At 43.2% G+C, this 24,551-nt stretch overlaps 2 protein-coding genes across 4 annotated transcripts in view; one reads left to right on the forward strand and one right to left on the reverse strand.

The window, feature by feature from the left end:
* Positions 1-706: 706 nt before the first annotated feature.
* On the reverse strand, positions 707-19,276 carry SYAP1 (synapse associated protein 1). The gene is made up of 9 exons (XM_005888708.3): positions 18,937-19,276; positions 14,125-14,243; positions 13,236-13,302; positions 11,698-11,771; positions 10,001-10,140; positions 7,583-7,731; positions 6,044-6,102; positions 5,479-5,626; positions 707-4,307 (listed from the first exon to the last, which is right to left on the reverse strand). Exons 1-9 carry the CDS (start codon positions 19,127-19,129, stop codon positions 4,180-4,182), a joined length of 1,077 nt encoding a protein of 358 aa, XP_005888770.1. The 5' UTR covers positions 19,130-19,276; the 3' UTR covers positions 707-4,179.
* Positions 19,277-23,999: 4,723 nt separating this feature from the next.
* Positions 24,000-24,551, forward strand: part of CTPS2 (CTP synthase 2) — a 110,115-nt gene continuing 109,563 nt past the window's right edge. The window contains exon 1 of one of the 3 annotated variants that reach the window (XM_070365470.1): positions 24,000-24,356. The gene's annotated coding sequence lies outside the window, so the exon portion shown is untranslated. Of the gene's footprint in view, positions 24,357-24,397; positions 24,540-24,551 lie in introns of those variants that run through there. The other 2 variants (XM_005888710.3, XM_070365471.1) reach the window with 2 other exon arrangements.

Raw genomic sequence — 24,551 nt, forward strand, 5'->3', positions numbered from 1 at the left:
TTTGATGCACAGTATAAGTTGTCGGCTGACCCCCAAGCACATAATAAATACTGAAAATTTCCCCATCAAACAGGTTGAAATTATTTTGCCCTTTAAAAGAATAATATTTCAGGGAATTCCGTGATGACCTAGTGGTTACGATTCTGGGCTTTCACTGCTGTGGCCCCAAGTTCAATCACTGGTCAGGGAAGTGAGATCCTGAAAGCCCCACAGTGCAGCCAAAAAAAGAAAAGAAAAAAAAAAAAAAAGAATAACACTTCAGTTACCTGTGTAATTTACAAAAGCAGAACATTTCACCCACGGATGGATCCATAAAACTGTAACCTAACTGTATTTTTATGCTGTGTATAGGAGCTCCAGTGGTGCAATCAGTTAGTGTACTTATACGCTGTATATAAAATCTTATTTTATCCATTTATTTTAACAGGTTAACGTACAATTAAGCATTAAGACTGTCATGTAAAACTAATAGCAACAACTGTAACATTTCTATTTTCATTTTAGGTTTTTAACTTTTTAAGATATTTATTTATTTATGACTGCACTGGATCTTTGTTGCTGCACAGGTTTTTAAAAATTTGTTTTAATTGGAGGATAATTACTCTACAATATTGTGGTGGTTTCTGCCATACATCAACATGAATGAGCCATAGGTATACATGTGTCCCCCAATCCTGAACACCCCTCCCTCCCCCCCATCCCCCTAGGTTGTCCCAGAGCACCTGCTTTGGATGCCCTTCTTCATACATCAAACTCCCACTGGCTATCTATTTTACATATGGCAATGTATCTGTCTCAATGCTGTTCTTTCAAATCATTCCACCCTCTTCTCCCACTGAGTCCAAAAGTCTGTTCTTTACTTCTGTGTCTCGTTTGCTGCCCAGTACATAGGATCCAGGTGGCACTAGTGGTAAGAATCTGCCTGCCAAGGCAGGAGACATAGGAGATACAGGTATGATCCCTGGGTCAGGCAGGTCCCCTGGAGGAGGGAACGGCAATGCACTCCAGTATTCTTGCCTGGAGAATCCCATGGACAGAGGAGCCTGGTAAGCTACAGTCCCTAGGGTCACACAGAGACGGATACGACTGAAGGTACTTAGCGTGCATGCTCCTTTGCTGCCCTGCACATCGGATCGTAGGTACCATCTTTCTAGAGTCCATCAGTTCAGTTCAGTTCAGTCGCTCAGTCATGTCTGACTCTTTGCAACCCCATGAACTGCAGCACGCCAGGCCTCCCTGTCCATCACCAATTCCTGGAGTTCATTCAAACTCACGTCCATCGAGTCGGTGATGCCATCCAGCCATCTCATCCTCTGTCGTCCCCTTCTCCTCCTGCCCCCAATTCTTCCCAGCATAAGGGTCTTTTCCAATGAGTCAACTCTTTGCATGAGATGGCCAAAGTATTGGAGTTTCAGCTTTAGCATCAGTCCTTCCAATGAACACCCAGGACTAATCTCCTTTAGGATGGACTGGTTGGATCTCCTTGCTGTCAAAGGGACTCTCAAAAGTCTTCTCCAACACCACAGTTCAAAAGCATCAATTCTTCAGCACTCAGCTTTCTTCACAGTCCAACTCTCACATCCATTGTTGACTACTGGAAAAACCATAGCCTTGACTAGACGGACCTTTATTGGTAAAGTAATGTCTCTGCTTTTTAATATGCTATCTAGGTTGGTCATAACTTTCCTTCCAAGGAGTAAGCGTCTTTTAATTTCATGGCTGCACTCACCATCTGCAGTGATTTTGGAGCCCCAAAAAATAAAGTCTGACACTGTTTCCACTGTTTCTCCATCTATTTCCCATGAAGTGATGGGAGCAGAAGCACAAGCTGGAATCAAGATTGCCGGGAGAAATAGGAGAGTGAAAAAGCTGGCTTAAAGCTCAACACTCAGAAAACGAAGATCATGGCATCTGGTCCTGGGTTGTATGGTAGTTTTATTCCTAGTTTTCTAAGGAATCTCCATACTGTTCTCCATAGTGGTTGTATCAGTTTGCATTCCCTCCAACAGTGCAAGAGGGTTCCCCCTTCTTCACACCCTATCCAGCATTCATTGTTAGTAGACTTTTTGATGATGGCCATTCTGACTGGTGTGAGATGATACCTCATGGTGGCTTTGAGTTGCATTTCTCTAATAATGAGCAATGTTGAGCATCTCTTCATGTGTTTATTAGCCATCTGTAGGTCTTCCCTTGGAGAAATGTCTGTTTAGGTCTTCTGCCCACTGTTTGATTGAGTTGTTCATTTTTCTGGTATTGAGCTGCATGAACTGCTTGTATATTTTGGAGATTGTCAGTTGTTTTGTTTGCTACTGTTTCCTCCCATTCTGAGGGCTGTTCTCTCACTTGCTTAGTTTCCTTCGTTGTGCAAAAAGCTTTCAAGTTCAGCCAGTTCCCATCTGTTCACCTTGTTTTTACTTCCGTTACTCTGGGAGGTGGATCATAGAAGACCTTGCTGTGATTTATGTTGGAGAGCGCCCTGCGCAGGCTTTCTTGAAGTGCAGCTCTCTGGTTGCAGACTCCTCATTGTGGTGCTCCTCTTGTTGCACAGCATGGGCTCAGTAGTTGTGGCTCAGGGACTTAGTTGGTCCGCAGCATGTGGGGTCTTCTCGGATCAGGGATCAAACCTGTCTCCTGCATTGGCAGGTGGATTCTTTACCACTGAGCCACCATGGAAGCCCCAGGTTTTAAAATTTCTCTGAAACCTTTCCTTTTTTATGTTTATTCAACATTCGTCAATACGAATTTTAGTGCATATACTACAAGCCAACTACTGTTATAATCTGAGCTGCTTATATCTAGGATTTTTAACTACTTAGAAACATTTAACATTTGTTTCCCTACAGCAAACTCTAAATTCTTAAAAATTTTCCTTTCAACAGGATTGCCTCAAAAGTTGCCGGACACCACGTCTGAGTAATCAGCAATTGCAGACCCACAAGTGGAAGTCTCTTGATGATGGTGTCAGTGGTCTCATCGAATACAACCCAAGTGATTCTAGCTGAGGAAGTCTGGCTTCTTTGCGGGAGCACATCCCAAACTACAAACCTAAACACCTAATTCCTGTTGACTATATCTGCCAGAGGACTATAGACTAATTTTTATGGGATCAAGAATATAAATAAGTACATGTTTCTTATAAGAACTGTGTTAATTCTTCTCCCCTTTATGAAATAAAGGCTTTTTGAAAAACCTGAAAGGTTCAGGAAGCAAACACTGTGGAGTGTTCTGGTATTCAGCCATCTGTCCTTTTCAAGTAACCACATTCTGTGAACAGTCCTGCCAGTAGAGTGGAATCCAGGCAGGATTGGTCAATAAAGTTCCAAAAGTTGTACTCGGAGAACACAATTTTATAAAGACTGACCCTTTAATTAAGACAAAAAAGCAAAAACATGTATTATATGTGGAGACGATTTAAACAACATGAGACGATAAGGTGAAGGGGCTTCTGACAGTCATTGATACTTTAAGGATGAAAGACCCTGTTTTCTACAAAAACCATGATGTGAAATTTAGGAAACCATTATTAAATGTGGCATAGATTTTTTTTTTAAAAAGGCCCCAAAGAAAAACAAATATTTTTACACAGTATTTCTCAGTGTCAAACTGTGTGATGCTTACTCATTATAATCAATATAATTATTTTATCTTTTGGCTTCCAGATGGAATTTTAGAAAATATCTGCAAGAAAATAGTTCAGAAAGTGCTTCCTCTCAAGTTCTTTGGTACAATTTGGTCATTTTGATAGTTATTAATCCATTAAGTACTTTAACATATATGTATCAACAAAAATGCAAGAAGTACAAATGTTTAGAAAACCACAATTGAAGAATATATTATATTTTTGACCTCACAGAAAACTTCAGTCTAAGATTTTGTGTTTCTGAAACATGTCTGTACTGACTACCAGAAAGATGTCTGTACTGACTATAAGAACATCTTTAACTAGATTTATATTAAAGGAACATTACCTAAAACATCCCTTTTTGATTATTAGAATAAATGTCCTGTGTCCTGTTTTTTTAAGTAGAAGAGGCAAGTTTCAGCTTGAAAAACAAAGAATTTTGAATTTAATAAAGTTATATTCCTTTGCGCCTTCTGATTCAGCGAGTCTCAACATCTAGAATTTAATGTCAGTTATAGCATGTTACAGTTTATTCTTTTATTTCAGGAGACAGACAGTTAATTTTCCTCCTTCAGCATTTCCTCTATTTCCTTATCCCAGTTTTCATCTCGTTTCTCTGATTCTGCCACCACTTCATATTCCTGAAGTTCCTGTTGTAGTTCTTTCTCCCAATCTACAGAATCCTCTAAAAGAAACAAATGAGAAAAAAAAGATTCTGAATTCATCACGGTGGTCTGAACAATGCAGTCCAGTATACTTACCTATGTTAAGTACTAACCACAGAAATATTTACTGTCTCAGGCTTTGTTCAGCACTGTGTATGCTAAGAAACTGAACAGGTTTTAACTGTCACTGAAGAGAAATATGATAAGAAAGATACATTTATTAAATGCAGAAGCAAAGGTATCAGATGTCAGTAAATTTTGCATGTTATTTTCTTTTACCTAGGCCTCTGATTTTCTATTTAAGTAGATAATTGATAATTAATACTGGCAGCAAAAACAGCTAATGTTTCTAGAGCATTAACTCAGCCAGGCGAGGGCTAAGTGCTCTCTGCATATCACTCTTTAACCCTTAGAACAATCCGTGGACTATAGACACAGTTATACACATTTGACAGATGGGGAAGTGGAGGTTTAGAGGCTAAGTGACTTGTCCAAGACCACAGAGCGTGACAGTGACAGACATACAGGTGGAACCTGAGCTGCAGGTGGTTCACCTCCGGGAGGCCAGCTTTATCACCAGTGCTTTCTGCACAACGGTGGGAATAGCTGTCTTCCCCGACAGTAAGTCTCTGAAAGCTTCATGAATGGTGAAGCCTTTGTCTGTCATCCAACAAGAAGCCACCAACCTGTCCTGATGTGCCAAAGAAAGCAGCCCCATCATTTGCACTTTTTTCCTATATCACCTTAAATTAATTTGGTTTTTAAAAGGCAGCCTGCTTCTTCCCAGAAGTGATGTGCTCATGGCACACAGCAACTGGAAAGAGTCTTAAACCTACAGTATAAACTCCAGCAGGATGCAGCTTTGAAAGCAGAAGGCCAGAAGGCAGCATCTCCACAGGAAGGGCTGGCTTTGGTGCCCACTCCTGGCCACATATCCTCGGGGCTGAGATGCCTCAGAAGAGTCACTTAACCTCTGTGGTCTCAGTTTCTCCTTTTTACGCTTCTGTGCTTAGGGCAGAGGAATGGGAAGTCTGGTCATGTGTACCAGAATCCACCTTCTAGTGTGGAACACAGAGCAGTTTTGATGCAAAAGTTACAGCCTAGTTTTGTATATCTGCTCCAAAATAACAAAATTTTCTAAGGTCAACTTCGGCACTGGGGATGAGAACAGTGTTGTTGTTGGCTTTGTACCTTCCAGTGCGACTGTCCCCTCCTCTTTTTTGTCCAGCACCAGCTGCTCCATTTCCTTCCTCAGATCCTCCTGATCTAAGTTACAGGAATCGAAGGCATCACTGACAAACTCAGAAACACATGGGCTGGTAGAAATCTCCTCTTCGTCCTGAAAGGCAATACATGAGCCCTGAAAACAGTTTGTGAAGTGACATAGAGATTAGAGCTCGAGTTTATAGTCATCTAACGACTTACTGCAGCCTCACTTTCATTCCCCTCCTCCGCTAGTCGGATGGTCGCTGTGCTCCAACTCCTAACCTGCACACTGGCTTGCTGACCACAGGAATGACCACCTGAGTCTCTCCACTCACTCACAGTTTGGATCACTCCAGTCATTCTGTCTAGTCCCCAAGGATCGCCTCAGGTCTCAGCTGTAGGTCTTTAACCCTTCAAGTACCGGATCCCTCTTCTTCAGAACAGATAAGACCCGTATGCATAAGCAGTTTTGAAATGGTATCTGAGCTAGTTGACAGAGTTACTTCATTTCTAGACATTAACTACTGGGTAAAATGTAAGACTGTATTACCTCTTGAGTTTTAAGCTGAGATTTGATTACGACAGGTGGTGTTTTGGGCCGTACTGCCTCTAAGAAGTGAGAAGAAGAGAGTCAAGAATTGTTTGATTTAATTCTGAATACATATGATAAGAACTAAATTATTCATGAGTATGGTGATACTAAGTAATTTTCAGAAATGAGTTTTTAATGTTATGCTTTCTGTTTTTCTGTAATTATCATAGGAACTACCCAGATGAAACCATCTCAACCTCTTTCTTTTGGGGATATGTTTAGTATATATCATCATATTCTAATACCCCTTATGTAAGGTTTCCAGCAGGAAACAAATTTTGATTATTAGCAAAATGCATTGAAGAATAATTCTGCTCTTTCTTTTAAGATAATGAGAATTAAGTTTTCCTTTGTCACAAATGCTAGAAAGCACAAAGTATCAATAAAATGTAATGCTCAGTCACAGCAGCTCTCCTGTTAAGCCCATTTTGATACACATGCAGTTTGGGGCAAAATGGCATTTTCCAATAAAATTAATAAAGAAGAAATACTAAGTATGAGAGACAACTGGGATTCATATTAACATCTACATGCAAAGCAACAAATGTTCTTGTGAGAGCAACTTCGTTACGTTTCCTGACCCTAAATGCAGTTGTCAGGTGCCTTCCTAGTGGTCTATACAACCGGTGCCTTAGGAAGCACTGTTTTATATAATCATTTAAAATTCCATGTATGGATAAGTTTCCAGTTGTAACAGGTACCTATACAAAGCAGGTGTTCATTAAACATTAAAAATAGGACACAAGATACATATCTTAATAATTATTACAGGTATTAAATCAGGGGTCCCCAACCTCTGGCCCATGGACTGGCACCTTCTATCAGAGCAGCAGCAGCATCAGATTAGAAATAAAGTGCACAAGAAATGTAATGCGCTTGAAACATCCTGAAACCATCCCATCCCCTCTCCGGTCCTGGAGAAAAATTGTCTTCCACAAAACTGGTCCCTGGTGCCAAAAAGGTTGGGGACCGCTTTTGAAATCATTGCTGATATTATAAACCACTTTCCCCAACAACCAGGGTAAAACTGTCACAGTAAGGAAGAGTCACATGTGTCACTGACTGGGGTCTGGTTCCAGGCTGGCTGGCTGAGTTCAGCTCTACAGACCAAGAACTGGGGACATGAGCAGGCTGAATGGAAGAGAGAACCAAAGGAAAGTAGGGAACTGAGTCAGCGGAGAACAGAAAGCATGAGAAGGGCAAGGAGAGAGATGGGAAGATGACTGGTGATGGAGGGAGAAATAAAAAGGAAGAAATAAAAAACCTGAAGAATGAGAAAAAGCAAAGTAAATGAAAACGGAAGGAAGACAAGTTGGCAGGGTCAGGGAGAGGGCAACAAGAGAAGAATGAATATCTTCTCTGGAAGGAAAAGTATTTTCCCTAAGATAACGATGATATTTCTGGCATGTGCACAATGACAGGACCATGAGAATCTGAGTATTTTTAAAGGAATGTTTGTGACATTTGCCCTGCAGAGCGAAGCCTTCTTGAATATACCTGTCAGCGGCAACTCATTCTGTCTGCCGTGGTTCTTCTCCTCCTTCCCAGCAGCCTGCTGCTGGGCTGCCAGGGCTGTGAGCTGGGCCGACTGCTTAATTAGGGAGACACGGTAGAAGTAGTTCCTCCAAAACACGTCTTCCTTCACACTTTCAAAGACAAACAACAACACACTTGAGAATGCATGCATACATGTGTGCAGGGCTTATCTGTTGCAGTGGACATTGGAATAGGTGGTTTTTACAGACAGTTTCGAATCGGAATGAGGCTCAAAGGAAATTCTCACTTCCTTTCGAATTGAAAGCGGAGTAGTAGGATAAACTATCTTCTCCACAGTAGCAAAGTTTATAATGCACCAATGAATACTCAGTGTTTCTTGGTATTTTAAAGATATTGACACTGCCCTCAGCAGAGGGAAGTGGGGGACTGCTGTCAAAGCACCATGAGCAGCCTGGGAGACTGGAAGTAGAGCAGGTCCCCACCAATTATCTGCTGTTTACCAAAGGATTAAATGCTTTCAAGCAGTGAGAATAAAGGATTGTGGGTGTTGTTCCTTATGAGAGGACATGTTTGGCAGCTTGCATATAACTAGCAATCAGCGACAGTAATGAAGCAGCAGATGACTGATAAAAAGACTGAAGTAACCTGAGAACTCTCAGTGAAGTCTCAAACCTGGCTGCACACTCGCCACCTGGGGTGAGGTGTCGGCACCCAAGAAGAGCAAGGTGAGTACCCACGTGGTGGTGGCCTGGAATAGTGAGTGACAGCCTGAACAGGGACAGGAGGGCATCTAAGCTGGGGAGGTGGTGGTGGTGATAAAGGAAGATTGGTCACTCACAAGGGGATTGACTGCTTAAATAAAAATACTAAGGATAGTGGAAACTGGGTTTCTTACCATCAGAAAAGGGAGTTACAATCATGAAAAGGGAAAATTCTAGAATGATCCTTGCTGTGAAGTATCACTGTGACCATATGGTTTTTATTCAGTAGAGATGCAAACAAGTGCGTCTGTGTATATATGAGCACACTAGCTCTTCCACTGAGTGGGCCAAGGAGTAGTGACATCCCAATAATAAAGAGCATGCCTAATGCACACCACTTTCCTAAAAGGAACCAGAACCCCTGGGACAAATGGCCAATTCCAGGGTTATAGCAGGGGAAGTACAAGGTAAGCCTGGAGGACTATCTCATGCTAGAAAGGAAGGACTCAATGAATGAACAGGATGAGTTAAAAAGACATAGAAGCCAGCTTGAATGGGCTTCCACTGGCAAATAGGTGATGGTTTGAGCATCAAAACAAATAATGATAGCAATGGATTATAACCATTGCATAAAACAGGACCTTGAGTCCATACAGATATACATAAATATATGAATACATGGAAAATTTGAGGAAACATGACATATTTACAGAGTTTCAAAGTGCCTCCCGAGAAAATAGTTATTAATTTCAAAGAGGGAAGGAGTAACTTTATAGTCAGGAAGGCTGGCAGACACCACCTTCATCAAGTGGCAGAGACCAAGAGTCACAGTCCCTGCACTCAGGGACAGCTGGCGCAGCTGAGAACAGGGGCTCCTGGCTGTACTGAAGCCGTGGGGCTCAGGCTCAACCCGCTGTTCCGTCTATAGCCAGCCCAGGCTGAGGAGTCTGCTCATGGCTACTGAGCTGCCCCGCCTCAATGGCCCAGGGGAGCACACAGCCCCAAAGAATGGGTAAGAGAAGCCTCCAGCATGAACACAGAACCCAAAGTCAAGACGCAGAGAAGGCAGAGTGAGAAGGGTATCTTAAGAAAGCCAGACTTCATGTCCTCAGAGAATAGGAAGATAACCCCATCACACAAGAAGAGAGAGGCATAAAACAGGAACACTCAGCGAACACCAAAGACCACTGATGTTAAAAGTGGGGCAGATTCAAAAGAAGGTAGAAAAGGTGAGAAGAACTCACGGTGGCAGAGGAGAAGGGAGGGGGCCTCTGTTGATCGCCACGCCACAGAAGACATGATACCTGTGCTGGAGCTTAAGGGACAAGCAGGAATTTGTGGAGGGGAGAAGCCTTGGATGGGAAGAGAAAGGCCACTGCCACAGAGAGGAGCCCGAGTGGACAAAAGGCAGCGCCATGTTCTCATGCACCTTGGGGATCTTGGTTTTATTCAGGAGGGTGCAGGTGCACATGTGTCTTTCATAGGAAAATTCTTTCTACCATCTAACTGGGGATAAAAGAGCACATCTCATCTGTACTCCAAAATTCCCCAAAAGTCCACCCTGAGTTTTGATTCTATGGCACCCTGTGTGTGGGGGGTGGGGGTGGGTGGGTACTGCTGAAGGGCCGTAGAGCCCGTTTTCATGAAGAATGTCTGAGAACATCCTGGCCCCCAGCCCATGCCTCTTTCCCATCTGGCTCGAGAACCCAATGCTTACAGTTTAGGAACAAGGTCAAATCTCATCCTGCTCAGGAGCTCATCCTCTTGGAGCATGACCAGTGCGACGGGATACATCTGATCAAAGTCAAAGTTAAACTGCACCCCGGCTGGAGGGTCACGAAGGAAGTTCCTCTTGTCCTTGGATAAAAAGAGGAAAAACATGGGGGAAACCATAGACTGCAATGAATAGGTAACAACGCATCAATGATATGACACATTAAATTCCCTAAATGCTTCAGCCACCAAGTGCAACGAGCTGTCATTAACTTGTCTGCCTTAGAGAGAGTGGAGAATGATCAATCCTTTCATATATTCTTTAATAGTTTTAACTGGAGAGAGCGTCATGGGAGGTCAGGAAATTCAACCATGAACTTTATGAAATTACATAATTTGAAACCATAGAAAAAGACTTCTGTTTTGGTATGTGAAAACTAATGTAAAAGAACCCAAAGTTGGAGTCAGCTAACCATGGTGGTCTTATCGGAGAAGTAAAACCCATGACCCAAGTCATTTCTCAAGTGTGCACAAACCACACTTTGGTCTCATACCTTCTGATGGAATGTGCGAGCCCACGCTCTGCCTGAAATCTCTGTTACGCTCTGAAGGTCAGTCCCTGCACTGAGGGCATGAGAATGCAATGGTGGCTGAGACAGTCACAGTGCAGCTTCTCCACAGAGAGTGCCAGGCAGGGAAAGGCTTGTTGTTGGTTCACTTGGGGAACCTTGGCTGAGCACGTGCTAGGGCCAGGGCCCCCACCCAACACTTCAAGTCTCCCCCTTCTGGAGAAGCATGCAGATGTGTGATGTCAATGTCAAGTTTGACTGTAAGGTGGTCATCAAAATACATGGTGTCCACAGTGAGCTTGGAATTGGATCCTCAGGCCTTTAGGGATTTACTAATGGGAAGAAAAAAAGAAATCCTAAATGCCCTGGGGGAGTGGAAGGGAGGGAAAGCCCAGCTCTATATTTGTTTTCTAGACCAAGGTTCCCTTTATGACTTTGGCTAAAAAAAAAAGTAGGTTAAAAATAAAGCTTGAAAATCACCCATATAGTGAAAGCCTTATGCTGGGTGCTGAGGACAAAGCTCAAAGCCAGCCTCTGCTGAGAGTTCATAGCCCAGGAGAGACAAAGATAAGGAGTGAGGGTCCCATTTGAGAGTATTGGTCTCCATACCTGCACAGTGGTGATAAAAGCCCCTACCTACCTCACAGACAAACCAGGAGGCTCAAAAGAGATAATGTGTGAGAAAGTACTTCCTGAAACTGTCAGGTGCTACATGATTCTTAGGTGGTAACACACTAATATTTTGGGGCAGCATATGGAGTTTTATTTCTTTCAATTTCAGTTTCAGAGAGATATATACAGTAGTTAAAGAGCAAATTTAGAATATGATCATTTCATTTGGAAGAATTAGAATGCTATCTAGAAACTTCTTAATAGCACATCTCAAAAGATTGTCTTAAAAAAAAAGATTGTCTTAATAACAAAAAAAAATCCTTTTAAGGCTGCAAGAATTATTTTGTGAAATAGACTAGAAAAGCAAATTTAAAAACATTGAAAAAATAGTGAAAGTTGAGGTGTACATTCCTAACATCTCAAAATATTTAAAAAATTGTATAGAAGAAAAACATTCTGCTAAGGGTGACGTCATGATAGGAAGAAAGTATTTCAGTACAGGGTATCGCAAGATACTTACAGCTGACAGGGCCAAGATTTGTTGTTGAATTGTTTCTTCATCATTACTATCAACCCATGGTGGCACTGCTACTTCTAAAAGGTTTTTAATGGCAAAGAAGTAAAAACAGGTTACAAGGGTTACGTTGTGACACCAGAAACTAACACAACATTGTAAAGCAACTACACTACAATTAAAAAAGGGGGGTGAGGGGGTTACACTGCCATCTGTGGCTTGAAGGAATGAGAAAGTTTCCACATAACCATTTTAGCAATTTACTAATAAGTTCCAAATACGAACACTCATTGTAATCCTCAGAGTTAACGTATGAATCTTATGCACGTATGCATTTGGTAAAAAATGGACTTGCATCATACAATGGAAAAGTTGAAGAATGCCTTGACTAGGTGACCAAAATCAACATCACCCAGAAGACAGAGATGGCCACTGTAGGCCTCCAGATGTGATCTCTTGAGAAGGATTCATCATGTAGGCAGTCTTCTGGCCAAGCATGCATAATCTGAATCTGATCATGAGGAAATATCAGACCAAGCCCAGATGAGGAATGGTCTATTTTAAAAGAAGGAGCACAACAAAAAGTGCAGTACTGTATCCAAGACGATGCTGTACTGAGAGGGGAAAGTGTATAAAGGATGTTACTGGGTCAAGTGACAAAATTAGACTGTGAATATTTTGCCTAAAGCTGGTAACTGTACCACTGGTGATTATATAAAAGAATATTCCTAATTCTTAGGAAATGCATACTGAATGGAACGGAAAAATAAAAGTGAACCTGCCTCCAAACCTTTCACTCCCAATCCATCCACAGTTCCCATCTCAGAGGCACCAACTAGCCCTGAGCCAGGGTCAACTTTACTGCTTCCCACGAACTACCAGGTTACACTGCCCTGTACAGTAGTTGACTTGTCCCAAAGAGCCGCTTCCCAGTTTTGGGTATCTGAGGACAACAATGCCTGATGGGAACTCAGCACAGGACTAACTAGTTCTTTCTGAATTTGTGGTACTGCTCAAACCAACTGAAGTATTTCACACTACTTTTGCCAGATTGTGTCTGAAAATCACCAAACAGTAAAAGCAGGCATTTTGAGATCTTGCAACTGCAAACATTTAAACGAATATTTGTCAGTAAAGAAATGTGTTGATTAAGTTCTCCAACACCCTGTGATTTTTCACAGCCCTCTGTCACTTCCCTGGAAAGCCCTTCCTTTTTTTCAGGAAGGGAGCCAACATTTGCTAAGTGCCCGCTAGGTATACATCAGAGACTCTGCTGGACATGTGAGAAAGTAAAAAGAAAAGCCCACTCCCCCTCCTTCAGAGCCAGCTCCCAAGAAGGGCTACCTCACCCACACCCTAGCCACGGGCAGGGATTTCCTTCAAGTCCTGAAGGCTTGTCCCCACTAGTCCTTGTGCTGCCTGAGAGATAGGGGCCTAACGTGGACATTTTTGTAATCTCATAGCCTTAGTGGGGTGTCAAGCACAGAAGCAGTGTTCAGTAAAATCCGGTAGGCAAGTAAGTCACGTATAAACCTATACCATACCTGACTTTTTTGTATTCTGCTCCTCAACAAATTTTTTCTGTTCCTTATGAAAATCTCCTATAAATGTCTGTTAAAAAATACACAGAATTAAATTACTTTTAAAAAGCTTATTATTAGATAAGATTTACACTCGAGATTTGTGAAGTTCATTTGAGACATCTTATTCATTTTCCTCAAATAACAAGACACAAAAGTGGTATGTCTTCCCTTCCCCAATAAGAGGGAATCTTCAACATTTCTGAACTCTTAAGTGTTCAACTGCCTTTTTGACAGATGATCTTTTCAAATGCAAAAATAAAAGGATTTAAAGACAGAATTTTTATGTTATTTTATAAAACAATAAAAGACAGGTCAAATCTCATTCTAACAAATAGTACACACCATGAAAATATCTAAACAAGCTGTCTTAAGTTTAATTGATGACCTCCTTAGTTCAAACAGTTACCAACAGAAATGAAATTCCCTAGGCCTGTACCCTTCCATTGCAAAAAATGAACAAATTCACTCCCTAGAGTCTTAAAAGGGTTGTTCCTATTGGCCCAGGACTTTTAAAATGATTCAACTGAATGAACTCAAATGATTCAAAGGCATAAATGTATTCTGAAATGGTTATAGTTGAAAATTAAACTCACAATATGAAAAGCTCAGTATTACCCAAAAGCATCAATGTATTTTAGAATATATTAAAAAAAAAAGTTATTTAAATCAGGTAACTTATAGTTACTTATTATACAAAAAGGAGAGGGGAGAGGGGAAAAAACAAGAATCTCAACATTTTTATCAGAATATGATACCCTATTTGGGTTAATAAAGTTCATAAAAAGGGATGACTACATTAGCTGCTAATGAATTTCATAAACTTATATTTCCAAAAGATATTTAAATGTACCTTATCAATGATGTCATCTATCTTTCCTTCTTCTACTGATTTCTTTATTGTTTGTGCTGTTTCAGCAACTGATTCAGTTATTTTTTTTGTAGCAGCGGTTGCAAAGTTAAACAGATAGTCTGTAAAGAATAAAAAAGAGTCTATGCTCCATTCAAGTATGATGGTTATTATATTTGTAAATTTCTCCCTTAAATAGTGCTTGTAAGACTAAAACCACAAGACACGTTTCTTGTTAATTGGGACTTAAAACTTAAGGAGTGAGAAGCACCAATAGTACTCCATTTTCTCAGTGGACAGGCCATCCACACTGGACCTTTAATTCATTGCTTTCAAAGACTATTAGCATGCTCCTCAGTTCACCCCAGTAGCTGTTTCAAAATTATCTCGCCCTTCTCCAGCCTCTAGTTCTAATTTATCTCAGCAAGTAATCTCCTCTCCCACTTTACAATAAGATCAAGGCTCCTTCTTACTTTCTTTCCTTTCTAGACCCTAAGTATCCCATCTTAATTTTCTCCTTTCCTCTTGTTCAAAAGAAGAAGAAAAAAAGCCCCTCCTCTCCCTAGATTAACTCATCCCATGATAAATCTGGGGGAGTTTTTAATAAATACAAATCTTGGCAAGCCCTAATGTAAATACTCTTCACTAATAATAATGAGCAAATATGTGGAATGAAATTCAAATTGGAACACACAAACTTCACAAGACAAAACGAAAACACAAAATTAACTTCTCTAAAGACCTGAAAACACATTTGTTATCAGGGCTCTTTTTGCACTACGATGTAAAGGCATACTTGTAGATAAATAACATTTTGAAGTTCACATTCTACAGAATTTGGGCTGCAGGAAGCGACCTCAGGAAGGTCGTGGTAGGGGATGCTCCCAGGCAACTGGCTTTCCAATTTCATCTCACAGAAAATGCTCCCAAATCTAGGGCGGTCTTCCTCTGTGACACGCACCTGCTGAGAGGGCAGGTGGGCTGACTCACAACGCTGGCAGGGAGAAGACCCTGAGAAGAACACCCCAGGGAGCCCAGCACACCTGATTAAATCCTCACTCTGTCCTTGGTACCATGGAAAATCAAGTGACATCTCGCCCACTTACCACCTCCTTTACCACTAAACAGTCTGCCATTTCTCATTGTGTCTGGGGGTGTTCATCTGTTCCCAGTATTAACATCCATTGTGACTATACCTCAGGACACTCCTTATCCCTGGTCTCTTTCTCTCTCACCATTCTCCCCCTTCATACGACCACAAGAAATTCTTCAGGATCTCCAAGGAAGCACCACATATGTCATTTCTTGGTTTGAAACACTTTTATCGGCCACCCTCCCTTTACCCAGCTAACTCTACACATCCTGTGAACATCCACTTACACATCACTTCTCAGCAAATGGACCTCGGCTCCTTGGCCAGCACAGGTGTCCCCAAGAGGTGTTCCCTCACTACCTGTGTTGCCAGATCAACAACATCCATGACACCATATCCGTTACGTGGTGGATGTGTCCTCTCAGCTAGACTGAGACCCATCCTAAGCCCCACTGGGGCAGGGACCGAGGCTGTCTGACTCAGTGTATCCCCAGAAAGTGACCAGTAAGTACTTCCTGAGTGCATGAATGGGGAGTGACTAAATGCTGAGCTTTGGGGAGATCCCTGATTTCCTTTTGGTTATTTACCCAGGGCTTATTTACCCAGAGTAGTATGATAAAATGAGAATACAGCCACATTACTTCGTAAAAATATTATCTGCAGATAGACAAATCCAAACTTCTAAAAGAGCAGGGTTCCCTCTAAGATTTTATCAGGAATACCTTTTGAATTATTGATATATTTGTCATTTTGGGTCTTTTTTTTTATCTTTGTTCCCTGACCAGGGATGAAACCCATACCCCCTGTATTAGAAATGCAGAGTCTTAACCACTGGACTGCCAGGGAAGTCCCGAGAATGCACAGTTCTTGCCCTCAAAGGATGTCCATTGATAAATAAACCAACAAAGAAAGATTGAAAGATAACAAGAGGAGCGAGATTATTCATTAAACAGAGGCTCTCCAAAAGGGAGGGATGTCTCCCAAGAGTTAATTACTGAGAGGCCTGGATTCCTAAGTCAGAAGGAGGGGGCAGTGGGAGACAGGACAAGAGATTCTCAGGAGAGATGCTCATAAAGACGAGAAGTATGGAATTGTGCAGAGACTGGCTGACACCAAGTTAAAGACAGAAAAATTGAGACGCCCATAAGAGTTAACAGGAAGTAACAAGAGTACTCTGATGCTGGGAGGGATTGGGGGCAGGAGGAGAAGGGGACGACAGAGGATGAGATGGCTGGATGGCATCATGGACTGGATGGATGTGAGTCTGGGTGAACTCCGGGAGTTGGTGATGGACAGGGAGGCCTGGCGTGCTGCAATTCATGGGGTCGCAAAGAGTCGGACATGACTGAGTGGCTGAACTGAACTGAACTGAGAGTACAATGTCCACTTCAGGGACTTAGGCACAGGAGGGGGTCTGAACTAAAGCAGCTACCAAAGAAAAGATAGTCTAAGTAAAATGTCTGCAAGTGAATAGACACAGTAACTTTCTGGAAGGAGGGGGTAGATTGCTAATATCTTATTTTCATTTTCATCATGTCACAAGCATCCCAGGAAGAGTAGGTATAATTAGCCCAGTTTACAGATAGGAAAGCTGAGGCACAGAGGATAAATGATTTGTCCATGAAGATGGGGAAGACCCTGTTGCCTAGCCAATAGCCTATCCTCTTCCTCCTTGCCAAAGAAACTACAATTTCGGTGGGTGCTCATGAAACCTGGGGGTGATCTTGATCCTCTCTGTTAAAGCCTGTTTGTTCGACTTACTGTGATTTGCAAATGACATCACAATAAAGGCAGTAAGAAGTACAAGGAACTCAAACACAGGCTACCTGCCTCTAAATGGCAAGCTGGTGCTCCAAAGAATAATCTACTCAGTGGGAGTCAGGCACAGAGATGTTTGAAGTTTTCAAAACAAAGATGGGTTTTTTAAAAGAATATACCTCTTAGGATCACTATGTAAAATAAAAAATATTTGATTGTTTCTCATCTTTTTGAGGGGTTGTGTACAAACTAGGACCTTTACATCTTTTTAAAATCAAATTACTTCCCTGGTGGTCCAGTGGTTAAGACCCCTGCAGTGGTCTATCCTAGGTCAGGGAAGTAAGATCCCACAATGCCGCATCGCTTGGCCAAAAAATAAATGAATAAACTTTAGAGCCAAATGAGCTCTAATTTATTTGGAAACTTTGCATTCACAATGTGTGTGTGGGCAGGAAAGTCCTTCATCTAACCTTAGCCTCCTAAACCTAAAGAAAATCTGGTGAGGAAAGAAAGAGATGGCAGTTTTTAGTTTCAAAGTTTTCATATTGAAAACATACTTACTAAAAATATTCGGAAGTCTTTATTACTAAATATAAACATGAAGCTTCAATAAAGCCCTGAGTTTTAAGAAGTCACTTTTGATACTCTTCTGAAGATAAACGAAAATGGTTTTCTATGTTCTACTAAATCAAGGAAACAAACACACACAGCCTTTCCTAATGTGGTCCCACTTTTATTTATCCCAGCTACTAACACAGCCTCTCTGCTCTAGTCAAATTCATCTTGTCACATCTCTCAAATATTCCAAGCTCATTTCTTCCCCAATTTTCCACAGAGGAAATAGTTGTTTCCTCTTAAGTGATTTCATTGCACAGCACTTAGTTTTATTTTTCTTGTGCACTGTTTAGAGGCTTGGGGCTGATATTGTGTACAGCCATGATGTGAGATGATGCCTGTTCTCCCTGCCTCTCCACCCCACAGTAAACTTTTTGAACGTTAGAGCCTTTCCTATTCAAATATGTTTCTCTCCACTCTCAGGCTCCAGCCTGCCCTATACTCTTGCCTTTCAGTATCTTGAACTAAATCCTTTAAAACTGTTTGTTAAATTTCACATCTCTCACTTGTCGTGTTGTCTGTTTTAGGGCCACCTTCTCAAAGACGTTTTGATTATTTAAGCCTGCCAAGGTCTTTTCAGGAGCAAAATTACTACAGCTTGTGTTTATTTTGCATGTTTATTACTTATATCCTCCTCCTGAACTAGACTGTAAGCTGGGAAAGAGCGTGGATTTTGAAATTATACAGTCCCAGATTCAAATTTCACTTCTACCATTTACATATCAGCCTAACTTTGGGCCACGAACTCTGAGCTCCTTCTCCCAGTTCACTGGGGTGTTTTAACAGATGAGACATCGTTCACAAAACATCTAGTGCTGAAACTTGGAACACAGACAATAGTTGGCAATTACTTTTCCACCTTAAGGAAAAATGTCCAGCTGCACCTAAAAGGCCTACTTGTCACAGGCCTTTAGTAACTCTTCCTCAGTTTAACTGGGACGACACATTCTCATTTAAGGGCAAAAAGCTCCTCAACGTCCCCTGTCCTCTCTAGCTGAGAGGCCGTGGAGGTGAAAGTTGGCGAGTTCAATAAAAAAGATTCCCCGTCAAACATAAAGATGTCGGGCCCCATTGCTTTATTGCACCTCTGCTCTCAGTGTTGACACACTCTGCAAAGAGTGACATGTCACTAGCCACTAGGGACTTCAGGCACAGGGTTTGACTACTAGATGAGGCTTCGGTCTTGCCCAGATCCTCACCAACCTCTCCGGTCCTGTGAGGATCGACCGATCGACAGAGACACCTTCCTCTCCCCACCCCGCACTCCCGATCATTGATGGTCCACACCCAGGGGCGGCAGGAGGGATGCGGGAGCTCTCCGAAACCCTGTGGTCCCAGGGGAGACTCACTGCCGAGGCCCTTGGCCTGATGAAGGAGCTCCTGGTTCCCGGCTAGCTGTGGCTCCCCCTCCACTGACTCCGCCACCGCCTCGGAGCGCTGATCGGGTGGAGCGTGTCCCCTGGGCTGTCCGTCTCCCTGGGACTGCCGGCCACCCGCCGCCGGCTGCTCCAAGCCAAACCAGCTGCTCAAACTCCGGAACATCCCGTCAGCGGGGCCGCCACCGCGGTCCGGGTCACGGGAGACCCTTGAGGGTGCCGCCTACTCTCAATTCCACAAGAAGCAACTCCCAGGAAGATAACAGGAAGGGCGACCCGGAGCCGCGGCTCCGTCCGTCGCCCCGCCTACACGGCAACTCCGCCACAGCCGCGCTGGCGTCACTTCCGGACAAAGGCCCCGCCCTCCCCTTGTTTCGTAACTCGATGACGCGCGTGGAAACCGGACAAAGGGTTTTCCCCACGTCGCCCAACCCCGCCCCTTTTCCTCCGCCCCCGGGATTTTGTAGGTCCCTGATGTAGGGTAGTCTTGGAGAAGGCAATGGCAACCCACTCCAGTACTCTTGCCTGGAAAATCCCATGGATGGAGGAGCCTGGTAGGTTGCAGTCCATGGGGTCGCTAAGAGTCGGACACGACTGAGCGACTTCACTTTCACTTTTCACTTTCATGCATTGGAGGAGGAAATGGCAACCCACTCCAGTGTTCTTGCCTGGAGAGTCCCAGGGACGGCGGGGCCTGGTGGGCTGCCGTCTATGGGGTCGCACAGAGTCGGACACGACTGAAGCGACTTAGCAGTAGCAGCAGCAGCAGATGTAGGGTAGTAAACAGCGTCTTTGTCACGCAGAGCAGCTTGGCTGGTGACTTAACCTCGCCTTTTCAGGTTCAGCTGGGCTGGCCCCCTGAAAATGGATATCTTTAAGCTCTTCCTGAGTGAGTGAGTGAAAGTCGTGTAGTCGTGTCCGACTCTTTGCGACCCCATGGACTGTATAGTCCATGGAATTCTCCAGGCCAGAATACTGGGATAGGTAACCTTTCCCTTCTCCCTGGGGATCAAACCCAGGTCTCCCGCATTGCAGGCGGATTCTTTACCAGCTGAGCCACAAGGGGAGCCCAAGAATACTGGGATGGATCTTCCCGACCCAGGAATAGAACTTGGATCTCATTCATTGCAGGCGGATTCTACCAACTGAAATATCAGGGAAGCCCTAAGCTCTTCCTGAGTCCACATCAAACCTAGCTCAGGATGGAGGAAACTATTATAGGACACACGTCAGGATATAAGGAGCAGAATCTAGGCTGTGAGAAACCACAGGCAGACGACCTCGTTTTTTCAAATAAATTGTAAGGAAAGGGGAAAGGGGACTCTATAGATTAAGCATGGCTTAAAAGAGGACCCATGGCAACTTGTGGATTTTATTTAGATCCTCAGATACAATGGGGAAAACTTTTTGACGTTGTAAGAATTGGAAATTTGGGCACTGCTTAGTTTATGAGATTAAGAAACTAAATTTAAAAAATTCTTATTGTGGTTGTTCTTTTAGTCACTAAGTCATGTCCAGCTGTTTTGCAACCCCATGGACTATAGCCCGCCAGGCTCCTTTGTCCATGCATTTCCCAGGCAAGAAAAATGGAGTGGGTTGCCACTTCCTTCTCCAGGGGATCTTATTGACCCAGGGATCAAACGCACGTTCCCTGCATTGGCAGGCAGATGCTTTACCACTGAATCACCAGGGAAGACCCTAATTGTGGTAGATAAACATAAAATTTACCACTGTAACCAGTTTTTAAGTGTACAATTAAATAGTATTAACTACATACACATTGTTAAGGAACCAGTCTGCACAATTCTTTCAGTTGCAAAACTGAAATTCTTCACCCACTAAACAACAACCCTATCTCCCTTTCCCCTAGTCCCTGGCAACAAAGCTACTTTCTGTCTCTGATTTTTGATTACTCCAGGAACTTCACATAAGTGGAATTATACCACAACTGTCTTTGTGACTGGTTCATTTCATTGAGCAAATGTCCCTGAGGTTCATCCATGTTGTAGCATGTGTTAGAACTTCCTTAATATTCTGGCTTAAAAGGCTACTTTGAATACTCCTTGATATAAATTGTAGCAATATTTTTTTTTGACCTGTCTTCTAAGGCAAAGAAAACAAAAGCCAAAATAAACAAGTGGGACCTAATTAAACTTAAAAGCTTTTGTACAGCAAAGAAAACCATCCACAAAATGAAAAGACAATCTACTGAATGGGAGAATATATTTGCAAGGGACATGACTGATAAGGGGTTAATATCCAAAATACAAAAACAGCTTATACAACTCAATATCAAAAACAAACACACAACCTGATTAAAAAATAGGCATAAGACTTGAATAGACATTTTTCCAAAGAAGACATACAGATGGCCAACAGGCACATGAAAAGATACTCAACGTCTCTAATTATCAGAGAAATGTAAATCAAAATCACAATGAGATATCAACGCACACGTGTCAGAATGGCTATCATCAAAATGACACAAATAACATGTTGGTGAGGATGTGGAGAAAAGGGAATGCTTGTACACTGTTGTTGGGAATGTAAATTGGTGAAGCCATTGTGGAAAACAGTATGGAGGTTCCTCAAAAAACTAAAAAGAGAACTACCATGTGATCCTGCATGCACCCTAATGTTCATGGCAGTATTGTTTACAATTGCCAGGGTATGGCAGCAACCTGTGTCCATCAACATATCAATGAATAAAGATGTGGTTTGTATACACACCTACACACCAGAATACTACTCAGCCATAAAAAAGAACAGAATTTTGCTATCTGAGCAACATGGATGGACCTGGAGGATACTGTGCTTACTGAAATAAACCAGATGTGGAAAGACAAATACTGTATGTCATCACTTATAAGTGAAATCTAAATATTGAAAACATTGAATATAATGAAAAAAGCTATCTTGAAAAAGGCTGGATAGTATTCCATTGTGTGTATACTCCACATTTTATTTACCCATTCATGTGTGATGAACATATGGATCATTAATTTTTAAATTGTGCTAATTTTATTGTGTGTATGTGTTTAAAAGAGTTGGAGTTTACATATTATTGTGGAAAATTAAATATATAGAAAACCAACCTAAAAGTTGAGCTTCAACAGTTATCAATCCCTGGCGAGGTTTGTATCATCTGTATCCCCATCTGTTTCCCCCTATCCTGTATTAATTTGAAGCAAATGCCAGACATCCTGTTAAAATTGTCCTGAAGGGTAGAATTCTTCAAAATAAAAGATTATAAAAGAACATGAGCAGTCAACTTAATAACAGATTTTCTTTTTTTTTGCCATGTGGCTGGTGGGATCTTAGTTGACCATGGATTGAGCCTGTGTCCCCTGCAGTGGAAGTGTGGAGTCTTAACCACTGAACTGCCACGGAATTCCTTTTCTCATTAAAAAAAATTTTTTTATCCCTAATGCTATATAAGCACCTGGTGAGGGAAGACATACTCTGATCCCACACAAGTCAGTCAGTCTTACTTGTGTTATCAAATTTGTTTTTCTCCTCAAATCTTTTCCCATTTTGGATTAATGATACTGTAGTTATAATAATCCCTTTGTATTCACAGAGTATCCATCATCTGTTTGCCTCGTAGATTAATAGAATTAAGATGAGGCCTTATATCCTGTGATGAAGAGTCTGGCTTTGGGGACAGACTTTTTGGTCAGGGCATTTCACATCTCTAAGCCTCAGATTCTGCAGTATAAAAAAGGGGATCTTAATAACTGTCCTGGTTGTAAAAAGGAAATGAAATACTGAAATGTAGAAGGAAGCCTTACATATGTGGCATGAAGTATTAAGTATTATCATCGATGTGAACCTGTTTCACAAGCATCCTTTGTGCTGGGTCTTCTGGAAGACTTGTTTTACACCAAAGTCCTCTGTGCTTCCTGCCTTTTTATAAGGTGTATCCTCCTTAAAAAGAAAAAAATTGAATTTTGCCAACCGTCCCTCTACCCTCCTAGTTGCTGTTATCTACTAGCTTCCTCATTGCTCCTCCACGTTCACTGAAGATTTGGTTCCTTGGCCTCGATTGACTCCTCCAATTGTTGACATACTTCTGGGGGTCCTCAATGCGCCCCACACTGGCCTGGTGAGCCCTAGGCCCAATTCCAGTGATGCCCATCTCACTTGACTCCATGTCAGGGTCAGACCCTAAACTGGATCATCTCCTGGGATTTCTTTCCCTTTGACATCGCTGACACCCACAGTCTGGTGACAACTCCTCAGTCCCTTCATCCCCACAGGCCCTCATCTTTTGGTCTATCTCTCTCTTTTTCTTGGCAGCGCTGTGGTGCATGTGGGATTTCAGTTCCCCAAACAGGGATCAAACCCCCGCCCCTTGCATTGAAAACGTGGAGTCTTAACCACCGGACCACCAGCGAAGTCACCATCTCTCTTCTTAGTTCCAGTCTATCTCCTCCCTGCTCCTCTCCCTTCCTTTCTTCTGGGGACTAGGCCCCTGGTGCGTCACCATCTCACATTCTTTGAGTGCCCTTAACTTCCTCACTCTCATCCTTCTACTCAATCATCAAACTCCGGTTTTATCACAGTATCAGTATTTATATGTCGACCTATAGATACCTTGCACAACTATAGGTGGAGCTCATTGTACAGTAATGGTTTCTAGACTCCACTGGGTCTTCAGTGATGCTCACCTCACTGGGCCCTCTAGTGACTCACCTGGCTGGCTAGTCAAAATTTTCACGTTTCCCAGCCTTTCCATCTCACTCCAAACCCTCCTGTTGTCCCTAGTTAGATCCTTTCTCCTTCAGTGGTTTGTGCATGTTCTTCCCTTTGCCTTAACCTGTGTCCTTTCTTGGCACCAAGGCACCAACCATCCTCTTTAAAAAGTCACTCGGCGAAGCCCTGATTGTCACCCCCCTATCCCCTAGCATTTTTAATTTTAATGTTTTCTACACGCGTACTGGCCAGGAACCTTACTGACTCCAATAGAGGTGTAGCCCTCTCCCCATAGCGTGAGCCCCTCACAGGGCCGCACTCCGTCTGAGCGTCGTCCTCCGCTTGGCGCTCCCGCTCTGGGTCCTCTCAGCGACCCAGAAGCCCTTTCCGGCGTCGACAGCCTGACGCTTGGGCCCGAGCAGGGTCTGGGCGTGCCGAGGGGCCGGGGCGCCGGGACGTGGCATTCACCCGCGTCCCCGAGGTGCCGGTGCTCAGCCAGCCGCGGAGGGGAGGGGCAGTCCCCGGGGCTGAGCCAGGCCTGGGGCCGAGTGCGTCCAGGGCGGAGGGTGACGGGAAGCCGCCGGCGCCAGAGGACTCACTTCGGGGCCGCTTGTTTCGGAGCGTGGCACAAACCCGGGTGCCAACCCCGAGCTCACCGGAGTGAGTCAGCGGGGCCCGCGGCGGCAGGAGAGGGGAAGGTGGGCTAGGAGGGCGCCGCGCACCCCGAGGTCCGCGCGGGAGGCGGGAGGGACCTTGAGGGAGGCTCGGGACACCCCTGGCGGCGGCCTCTTCTTCAGCCGACAGGTGAGCGCGGGCGGGCCTCGAGGCGGAGCCCGGCGGCTCAACCGGCCGTCCTCTGCGCCGCCGCCGCCGGCTCACAGGTAATCCCCCGC

The sequence above is a fragment of the Bos mutus genome, chromosome X (assembly GCF_027580195.1).
Source record: "Bos mutus isolate GX-2022 chromosome X, NWIPB_WYAK_1.1, whole genome shotgun sequence".
NCBI lineage: Eukaryota > Metazoa > Chordata > Mammalia > Artiodactyla > Bovidae > Bos > Bos mutus.